The sequence below is a fragment of the Panthera tigris genome, chromosome A3 (genome assembly GCF_018350195.1).
Source record: "Panthera tigris isolate Pti1 chromosome A3, P.tigris_Pti1_mat1.1, whole genome shotgun sequence".
NCBI classification, from domain to species: Eukaryota; Metazoa; Chordata; class Mammalia; order Carnivora; family Felidae; genus Panthera; species Panthera tigris.
Window position 1 is genome coordinate 81,109,719 of NC_056662.1, and position 11,378 is coordinate 81,121,096.

Sequence of the window (11,378 nt, forward strand, 5' to 3'; positions counted from 1 at the left end):
ACCGGGCAGGGGTTCACTATTTATCTTTTGTGGTCTTCTCTCAGAAGATAAAATATTTTCCCTTTAGCCAGGGAGTTAAATTTTGGGGAGCGGTCTCTTTGCCTAAAGAGCCAGAAAGCCAGAGATGACCACTGCCATCAAGCAAGAATAACAAGATAATGGGTAATTAAGGAGAGAAATCATAATTAGATTGAAGGGATAAGATTATAAGGTTGAAAAAATCTTTGCCCTACTAGAAGCAGAAAAGAACTCCAGAGGAGGAAAAAAAAGGAAGCTTTCATTCATGAAGGGTATAGTGTCAGATTTCTGGATAATACAGACTGAGAAAACGCATCAATTCAATACATACTTTTTGATTATTTATTGGGTACAAAGTAAAATATAAATGGTAAGACATCACCATCTTTAAGGAACTCAAAACTAACCAGGGAGATATATACATAAATAATTTTAAGATACTGAGAAAAGTGCTATTTTAGAGGCACATGGAGTCTCAAGGAAAAGATCAATCATTCCTCCTGGAGGGGGTGTGTATTTCAGAAAAGATTTATACAGTGATAAGAAACAAAAGGGAAAAAGAATCTTGGTCTTGATCTTGGGAGCTAGACCTTGACTCTAATTCTGACTCCATTTGGGTCATTTTATATCAACCACTTAAACTTCTGAGGATCAATTCTCTTAACTGTAGAAAGGGAACAATAATCCCTGAAGTGTTTATTTCACAATGTGGTTGTAGAGATTAAACAAGATTGTTGCTATGAAAATACTTAAATTATGAAGTGCTATTAAAGAATATTAAGATATTATTTTAACTACCCATTTAAAAAATGGCATGTAGTACTAGACAAACAAAACTGGAATTTATATTTTCCTTAGTTAACTGGAATTTGAAACACTGTCATTGGTAAAAAAGACCTAATGACAAATGATAACAGAAATAAGTGATAACAACTATCAACTTATTAGGTGCTAGAACTATGCCAAATGCCTTATATGAGTTATATGTTTAATTCTGTAATAGTTCTTAGTACTATTTTCACGTTTTGATTTACAGATAAGAGAACTGAGGCACACAGAGTAACCTGCCCAATGTCACAAAGAGTAAGAGAGCTTCTGGGATTCAAACCTAAACAATGTGACTCCAAAGCCTGCACAACTTCAATTATATGCCATAACACTAACAAAGCTTCAGAAAAAGAAGACAGAAAGAGCCTGAAATATTAATAACAGCATAAAGCCAGTATTCCACCCTTGGGTTGTATACCTCCACATTTCTTATTATACGAAAAAATTTATCAACCCATTTCTTGTAAAGCCAGCAGTGTAGTCCCTAATAGATATAGAATACTACAAAATATAGAAAATGGAGAGGAATCCATAAAATATCCTTTAAATTACTTTTAAAATTTAAAACTGTTAATCTATGGGGCACGTGGGTGGCTCAGGTGGTTGAGCATCTAACTCTTGATTTTGGCTCAGGTCATGATCTCACAGTTTCTAGATTCAAGCCTCACGTCAGGCTCTGTGCTGAGAGCGCAGAGCCTGCTTGGGATTCTCTGTCTCTCCCTCTCTCTGTCCCTCCCCGACTTGCACACATTCTCTGTCTCAAAATAAGTAAATGAAAAAAAACATGTTAAAAAATTAATAAATAAGATTATTAATCTAAAATTTCCAATTCACATCAAGGGGGAACTAGAAGACCTATGTTTTAAATAACTGACTCAACTAATAAAGAAAAATGTGTCACTCACCCAACGACAGCATATTGTTGTCCCTCTACAATGAGAACTTCAGCTGGTTTTCTTTCTTCCATAACTAGAGAGTAAAGCAAGTAACAAAGAGAGACACAGGAACAAGACTAAACAAATTAAAGTAAAAATTTAAACTAGGAAAAAAATGAAGAAGATAGTTCCAATTTAGGGCTGGTAGGGCTGGAAACTATCTTATATTCAAAAACAAATGTCTACTTCTTAGGAAGCAATTTGGCACGGAATAAAGTATATTGGGTTTGGAATCAGAGAAATATGGATTTGAGTTCCAGTACTGCCAATCATGGGATGCAAGAACTTGTGCCAATTAGTTAACTTCTTTCAGTGTCAACGTCTGTATCCATTAAACATGGATAACGGAATCTATCTTTCAGTGTTTTTGTTAACAACAGAGATCATGACTACAAACCGCCGATCCTAGGTCTGCCCTCTGGTAGATGATCAGTGAGTAAAAAAAAATAATATATTAGTTTGGAAAGGCAGAACTAGAATTTCAACTGGTTGTCTATGTTATAATTCTTAGATTATAAACTAATTCCTATACTCAATAGAGAGATATAATTTTCAAGACTTCAGTCCAGAAATTATTTTCAGCATGTGGTATTTCTTACCGTTATAAAACAAAACTCAGCATGTTGAAGTGAAAAGTAGAGTAGACTGGATTATTGTTCTTAATCAGCCAAATTATTTAGATTATCATGGGCCCATTATTATGCTTCCCCAAGCCTCAAGTCCCTTTGACTTGACATTAAATATCTACTTCCTCATTTCCTTCAAGGAAAGAAATTCAGTGTGACACAATTTCAAATTTCTAATCTGTACACCAGATTAAATTTTTGAAGATAGGGACTGTGTCTTAACCAATTCTCTACATTACAGAGAAAACGGCAGAGCACAGTAGTGAAAAGAAAGGGCCCTAAAGTCAGTCTGCCTGTATCTGGAACTCAGCTCTACCACTTCCTAGCTCTGTAACCTTAGGCAAGTTGCCTAATTTCTTTGCGCCTCACTTTCCATATTTGTTAACTGTGAATACTAACAGTATCTAGTTCACGGGCCTATAAATAAGAACGCAATGTGCTGAGAACAAACTGTGTAGCCTTAGGTAAGCATTCAATTAATATTAATTGCTATCCATTAACCTTCATTTCCCCAATGCCTAGACAAGTAGCTAGTAACTCATTAATGAATGGTGGTCAATGAATGAATAATAACCAAGTATCCTTAACTTGGTAAGAACAAGTAAAATGGTGATGGACTTCTAATAGCATGTACTTTCTCACTCAGAGGAAAAAATAAAAGTCTGGGACAGAAATAGAGTTATAAAAGAAACCTCTTATCGTTAGTATCCTCCAAAGAGAAAGTGAAAATAAACAGTTCACTTTGGGGGTAAAAAAAAGACACATGGTTAATTCAATCACTCTATATCTATCATTTTAGTTCAAAAATTGTTATGCTCGCATGAGAATGGATTGTAAAACTTTGAGCTGTTCAGGACAAAAACCGTCAGTGTCATCTAGCACAGCAACTCACAAAGTGGTAAGTCATCAAATATAGCTTGAAAGAATAAATGAGAGATAAATCTTATAATTTTAAATCGTGATTTAGAATAATCGGTGTTTTTCTTTCAATCTTTGCTACCTGAATACTTTTGCTTTGCTAATATCTTAAAATCAATTAAGATTATGACCGCCACCCAACACTGTTACCGACTAAAAAATGGTCACTAGGCAACAGAAATCTAGTTAATTCATTCAATTCTTGTCTCTGCTCTAAATGAACTACTCTATTTTACACCAGTCCTTAACCCCTCCTCTCCTGTCACAGTGTGAGAAGAGATAGCCTTTCTCCTCAACTCTGGATTTAATTCCAGAGGCCCTGCCTTACAATCACTCTGCGCCACTCTTCCACTCTTATCTTTAACATTCTTTCTCTTTCTGTTAAGCACAAAAATATAATTCAGCTTCTCCTACCTTAAAACTCTTCTCTCAACTCCCTGAGTGGATTAAAATAATAATCTAATTATTCTCCTCGGTTTCTAGTGCTACTTCATCATGCACTTGCCCTTCACAAACAAACCTGTCGAAAAAGGAGGCTACATTTGTTTACAGGTCCTCACCTTTCAAATTATTTAGCACTGAACTACAGTCTGATTCTGTCACTCTACTGAATTACTAAAATTGCAAATGACCTCCTCCATGTCAAACTAGTGGTCACTGTCTGTATTTTACTCAGTCTTTCTCTTGTAGTGCAGTCACATTTGGTGCAAATGTGAAATACACAATTTAAAAATATTTCTATGTAAAAATATTAAAATTTCATGAAATGCATAAAATTTGAAAATGCATCTGCCTCCTCCATTTAAAATATTCAACAATTGGGGGGTGCCTGAGTGGCTCAGTCAGTTAAGCGTCTGACTTCAGCTCAGGTCATGATCTCGCAGTCTGTGGGTTCGAGCTGTCCCTTATCAGGCTCTGTGCTGACAGCTCAGAGCCCGGAGCCTGCTTTGGATTCTGTGTCTCCCTCTCTCTCTGCCCCTCCCCTGCTCGTGCTGTCTCTCCCTCTCTCAAAAATAAACAAACATTAAAAATATTCAACAACTGGGGAGCCTGGATGGCTCAGTCAGTAGAGCATGTAATCTTCATCTCAGGGTAGTAAATTCAAGCCCCATGTTGCGTATGGAATCTACTTAAAATTTTTTTTTAAATTAGAAAAAAAAAATATTTGATAGTCTCACAATTTTAAATATGGTATTATAGGATAAGTTGTACTTAAGTTTACCTACATTATTATCACAGGACAGCTCTACTTTAACTGGCATACAAAAGTTTCTTCCAGCTATTGTATTTCTTTTAGATGAAACCCAACAGGCATTGATACCAATGAAAATTCTCTTCTTGAAACTCTAATTTTTTTACTTCTATGTTCTTCTGGATTTCTTCCTACTTCTCTGGCCTTTCCTTCTGAGTCTCCTGCATAGTTTTCTTTTTCTACGGTTTTTTACATTTTGGTTTTCTCTATCATATCACTACTGCATTAATTGTGATTGCTAATCCACATTTTTTTTTTATTAGACTCAGCCCTTTTATTTTTATTTTTTAAGTAGGCTTCAGGCCCAGCAAAGAGCCTAATATGGGGCTTTAACTCACAACAACAAGATTAAGACCTGAGCTGAGATCAAGAATCAGATGCTTAACAGACTGAGCCACCCAGGTGCCCCTAGACTTAGTCCTTTGAAAGTAGAATTATAACTGTTATCTCGGTCTCAATATCTAACACAGAGTAGAAGCTTATTAGTATTCAGTGAATGAATACGTGTCTTTAAACAATACAGTACAGTGGTTAAGAACATAGCTATGAAATTATTATAAGGCAGGTTTCAAATCTCAGCTCATCATTTGTACAGAATTCTTTAACCCCTGGAAGCCTTATGCCTCCTTGCTGTTAAACAAGGTAACAATAGCATCTTCATCAAAGGTTGTTATGGGGATATACTAGAATAATACATGTAAAAGCACCTGGCCCAGGGTCTGGCATATGGTTAGCAATCAATAAATATCTGAAATTATTATTACAAATTATCATACATAACTTTTCCAGTCAATTGAGGAAGTGTCAATTAAAGAAATGTTAAGCATTCCTATAAAATGAATAAACAGTGTAAAACTGGAAGATAGCATGTGAAAGAATACACATACCCCCTGACTTTTTTTCAGGTAAAGCAATCTTTCCATCTGATATAGAATCAACAAGATCCTGAAATTCTGCAGGAACATCAGCTTGCTTCCAGCGCTCATTGTCTAAGAGGAGGCTATTCAAAGGGGGAGAAAAAAGGAAGATAAACTTTAACAATATTTCAACAAGGCACTTGGTTGACTCAGTCGAATGAGCATCCAACTCTTGATTTTAGCTCAGGTCATGATCTCACGTTTTGTGAGATTGAGCCCTGTGTCAGGCTCTGTGCTGATATTTCAACACGAACTTCTTTGGTTAAAAAGAAGAGTTGAGTGTGTATGTAAGACTTTTGTTCTCATATCTTTTAGTAATAATAAAGACACTATATGTATCTTAGTTAAATTCAAGTAGATCTCATGTAAACAAGGCATTGACTTTTAAACAGTAATGGCCACTAGCTGTTGTTAGTACTAAGATTTTTAAAATATATGTATACCTTAATAAACTGAAATCATTCATAATGAGTACTTTCAGAAAATATTTCTTTTTATATCTCTTAGCCTATCCAAGAAGAGTAATGAAACATAATTAACTTCACCACTGAGTGGGAAAAGAAAAGCCAATCTATTGAGGATCTTTGTGACAAGTAAATAAACATTCTAATTCCACTTTGGAAAGCTGAGAAATGGGATTTTAATTCCACAGTCTGCCTTTAGTGGAAAATAAGTTTTTTAGGGGTTTTGGTTAACCAATCAATTAAATATAATCATGTTTTGTAAAGGAAAGGGAAAAAACTGAAAAGCAGAATGAACATGGTAATGATACCTCAGCTTAGTTTTTCTCTCTTCATGAAACCTGTTTACAAATTTATTAGCTTGGCTCTGAAGTGCTCCAAGTAATGACATGCTTTTTCTTCCACAGATGTGTTCAGTATCTAAAATGAATGTTTCCATTAATCTAGAAAGTGTTATGAATTCCGTGGAATTTAGCTTCTCAAGAAAACCATCCTAAATTTTAAAGATAACACAAAAATCATGACAGAGAATTAGAAATAACATCAAATATGAACAAGGTATAAAACAAACTTAGTTTGATATGTTACTATTAATTATTTTAATAATATATATTAATTCATGAATATTATCTTAACATTATTTTTAATGAAATTTCTCAATACCCAAGTCCCAGAAATTCAACATTAAAAGCTTAAAATGTCCAAATTTTACTCTGATTCCTTTATAATACAGTAGCTCAAATGAATTCAGGTCATACTATAAAATTTTCACAATATTGGAATTCAACTAATTTTATTAACATATTGGCCAGTTATACACACATATATGGTGTGTGTGGATGTGTATATACACATATATATACATATAAAATAGCATATTAACATCAAATTAAGGTATCATATTTCAAAATTAAGTCTTTTAATAATTTTTTTCAAAGAATAATAAATTTTCCTATTTCTTTCATTTGGATTATTTTACATTTCAACATCTCCCTAATAGGCCATACCAGTACCATTAACTTTATTAAGTATTTAAAATATAATATGACGGGGCACCTAGGTGGCTCAGTTAACCATCCGACTCTTGATTTTTGGCTCAGATCATGATCTCACAGTCATGAGATCGAGTCCCACTATCAGGCTCTGCACTGGGTATGGAACCTGCTTAAGATTCTCTCTCCCTCTCCCTCCGTCCCTCCCCTGCTCATGCTTGTGCTCACTCTCTCTCTCTCTCTCTCTCTCTCAAAAAAAAAAAAAAATATATATATACATATATATATATACATATATATGTATATATATATATATAAATAAATACATAATATGCATTATGGGGAACATAGGGACACAAGCAAGGATATGATTCTAGATCTTCAAAATAATTATACTATATATAAAATATCTAAAGCTTTATCAAACAATTAACCTTTGCTCTTGACATGAGAAACTTGACGGCTCGATCATGGCATATATCTGAGGCACTATACAATAACTCCTGGATATTATTTGCCAGTTTTTCTAGCTCTAAATCAGTTAATTTCATGTCTTCATTGACCCTGAAAATGATAAAGAAGAGATCAAGTCAGGGGAAATTGTGAGTACACTGTCTCCACAGGTAGCATATCAATAAAAAACAAAAAGCTATAAAATTTGCATTTGAGGAAGAATTCTGTAACGTATCAAATGCTTTTTTTGTGTGTGGTGAATCATTACTTAAATAAGCTTGGATAATACAAATATTTTACCCTAATCTTATATAGAAATAATTTTCTCTCTCTGCTGTAGCATGTTCCATACTTATTTCAGACTCCAAGTGGAAATTCTGCAAAAACTACAGCAAAAATAAAAAATTCTAGTTAGGTACAAGGTGGTAGCTTTGGCAGGCTGGACACAGGGTGCTTAAAATGACACACTGGAAGGAGGAAGAAGGAAGATTATTTCATGACAAATAGGCACTTTTTTTTTTTTTTACTTATAATTATGAATGATAGTTAATATTCAGTTCAACTGAACTAATATTTCCTGAGCACTGTACTAGAGAGGACACAACAGGTTGCTGTCCTCAAAGAACTGACAAACAGAAATATGTATAAGATGAACTGTATTTTTTTCCAGTTTTGAGAAGACTTCCTGTTTCTAAACATTTGTTTTTCTTGAGGCATGTATAAAGACCACTGATTCCATACCAACAATTCAATGCAGTGCTATTATGAACGAAGTTTAAGTGCCTTTGCATCATTTCTCTCCCTTTCAATAGAATTAAAATAATTTTCAAAGGTCTTACAAAGAGAATCTGATGTATGTTAATTTGAGGCAAACCACTACCCTAACTGGGTTAAGGTATTAAGGGAAGTTATTGCCTGCTATCCTTCAAAATTATAATATCATTAAATTTATTTACCGATGTTTTAAAGTAATAGAGGGAGGAACGCCTGGCTGACTAAGTCAGTTAACATTTGACTTTTGATTTCAGCTCTGGTCATGATCTCATGGTTCATGAGACTGAAGCATGCCTTAGGCTCCACACTGACAGCAGCAGAACCTACTTAGGGTTCTCTCTCCCTGTCTCCCTCTGCTCCTCCCCAACTCATGCTCACTCTCTCTCACAATAAATAAAAAATAAAATTAAAATTAAAATTAAAAAATAAAATAAAGGATTAATATTCTTACTCTCAGAAAAAGCAACTCATTTGGTTCTCACACTCCCAAGACAGGTAGATAAATATCTACTTTAAGGATGAGGACACTGAATCTTTGAAAGTTTAAATGACCTACCCAAGGTTACAGGTTAAAGGACTAGAACCTAGAATCAGTCTAATTCCATTTCTAATCTGCTTCCTCCACTCCAACATTTACTTCTATATAAATAGTCCAATGCTATTTCAATACCAACTCCCACAAAACTGTTTGCTTAAATTTTAAAGGTCAAATTTACAAGGCGCCTGGGTGGCTCAGTCGGTTGAGTGTCCGACTTGGGTTCAGGTCATGATCTCGCAGTTTGTGGGTTTCAGCCCCATGTGGGGCTCTGTGCTGACAGCTCAGAGCCTGAATCCTTCCTCAGATTCTGTGTTTCCTTCTCTCTCTGCTCCTCCCTGTTCACACTCTCTCTCTCTCAAAAATAAGTAAACATTAAAAAAAAATTTTTTTAAATACAGTTCAAATTTACTACTGAAATAAAATTGTATTTTGTGAAGGATGTTTAAAATTTGCCCCCATGTAATAGAAAGATTAAGAACATGAAACTCTTGGCAATATGCTAGCAATTCACAAAGATTAAAAAAAAACAGGGGTGCCTGGGTGGCTCAGTCAGTTGAGCGTCTGACTTCGGCTCAGGTCACGATCTCATGGTTCGTGGGTTCGAGCTCCACGTCAGGCTCTGTGCTGACAGCTCAGAGCCTGAAGCCTGCTTGGGATTCTGTGTCTCCCTCTCTCTGCCCCTTCCTCACTCATGTTCTCTTTCTCTCTCAAAAGTAAATAAACATTAAAAAAAATTTTTTTTTAAAAACAAAAAATAGCAGATAAAAACAACTCTCATATCTTTAAGTAGGATGACCATCCAAAAAGATGGGAAGTTTGGTATTTTAAGAAAATCATTTAACTTAGTTATTTGTAATGTTGCTTTTTACAAAGAATTTTTTTTTAAGTCTATTTATTTAGAGAGAGAGAGAGAGAGACAGTAGGCAGGGAAGGACAGAGAGAGAAAAAGAGACAGAATCCCAAGCAGGCTCCAAGCTGTCAAAGCACAGCCCAACACAGGGCTCAAACTCACCAACCATGAGATCATGACCTGACCCAAATTCAAAGTCAGATGCTTAACTGACTGAGCCACCCAGGTGCCCCTAAAAAGAATTTTAATTTTTTAAGTTTAATTGGATCTCTTTCACATTCACAGGAAAAAAAAAAAAAAAAAACTTTATAAAGATGATGTAGCATTTCTGCTTTTGGGTACATACAGAAAAGAACTAAAAGCAGGATCTCAAAGAGATTTGCATACCCACGTTCACAGTAGCACTATTCACAATAGCCAAAAGATGGAAGTAATCCAAAAGTACACCAACAGATGAATGGATAAAAACATGTGATGTATACATACAATGGAATATTACTTGGCCTTAAAAAGGAAGGAAATTCTCACACATACTACAACATGGATGAACTTTGAAGACAGTATACTAAGTGAATTGAGCCAATAACAAAAGGACAAATACTGTATAATTCCACTTATATGAAATACCTAAAGTAGTTGAACTCACGAAGACCAAAAGTAGAAGGGTGGCTTCTAGGGGACAGGTAGAGGAAGAAATGGGGAGTTGTTGCTAAATGGGTATAGAGTTTTAGTTTTGCAAGATGAAAAAGGTATTGGAGATTGGGTGCACAACAATATAAATATACTTACTACTACTGGACTGTGCATTTAGAAATGGTTAAGATGGTATATTTTGTTATGTGTTTTTCACCACAATTTAAAATAAATGTTTAAAAAAACCACAAAACTGTCTAATTCTTTCCATTATTTTTCTTTTCCCATTTCCTGCCTGGGAAATTATTTCTTCTTTTGTGCCCATATCTGCACTGCAGTTACCTTACAAAGGCTTGTGCTGAGACTACATAAAGAACTCCCATAAATCAGTAAGAAATGAACACAGCCAAGCAGAGAAGTGGGCAAAGAACTTGAATAGGCACTTCACAAAAGAGAACATCCAAATAGTCAATGAATATATGAAAAGTGATCTCTTACCAATGATCAGGGAAATAAAAAGTAAAACTAATATACCTGCAACATACCCACCACAATGGCTAACATGTAAAAGACTGACAACACCCAAGACTGAATGAAGATGTAGAAAAACAGGAACTCTTTCACATTGCTGATGGGACTATAAAAAAGTACAATCACTATGGGAAACTCTTATTAGCTAAACTGACCATTCATATACCTCAATCATTCTTAGGTATATATTATGCTTTTAACACGTATACAAAAGACACCTAGAAGAATGATGACAACAATCAAAATGGAAATAACACAAATTTCATTTACAGTAGAATACATAATGATGTAGTCAGAAAGGGGAATACTGTACACAAATAAAATTACTGCTACATGCAACAACTTAGAAGAATAGCACAAATATAATTTTGAGGGAAAGAAATTTGAGACAAAAGAACATGATTCCATTTATGGTTCCATTTATATAGTTTAAAAACCAGAAAAACCAACAGTTTTTGTGGTTTTCCTTGGGAAAGAGTGAAAACACAGTTGCAAGGAAGGTTTCCAGAGAGCTGGTAATGTTCTATTTCTTAATTTGGGTGGTGATTACACCAGCGTACTCACTTTACAATCATGGAGGTGAACACGTACAATCGATATATTGGCCTATATGTGCATTATACTCCAAGTAAAAAGTTAAAACAAAAAATTA

The 11,378-nt window shown here is 34.7% G+C and overlaps 1 protein-coding gene across 7 annotated transcripts in view; it reads right to left on the minus strand.

Moving 5' to 3' along the window:
- Positions 1–11,378, minus strand: part of VPS54 (VPS54 subunit of GARP complex) — a 170,003-nt gene that overhangs the window by 69,287 nt on the left and 89,338 nt on the right. For all 7 annotated transcript variants that reach the window (XR_443970.3, XM_042981514.1, XM_042981511.1 and 4 more), the window contains 4 exons: positions 7,382–7,511; positions 6,267–6,448; positions 5,465–5,577; positions 1,752–1,815 (listed from right to left, as the gene is read on the minus strand). Coding sequence is in view for 6 of the 7 variants with exons in the window: in XM_042981514.1 (XP_042837448.1) it covers positions 1,752–1,815; positions 5,465–5,577; positions 6,267–6,448; positions 7,382–7,511 (489 nt within the window). In the remaining variant the exon portion in view is untranslated. The remainder of the gene's footprint in view (positions 1–1,751; positions 1,816–5,464; positions 5,578–6,266; positions 6,449–7,381; positions 7,512–11,378) is intronic.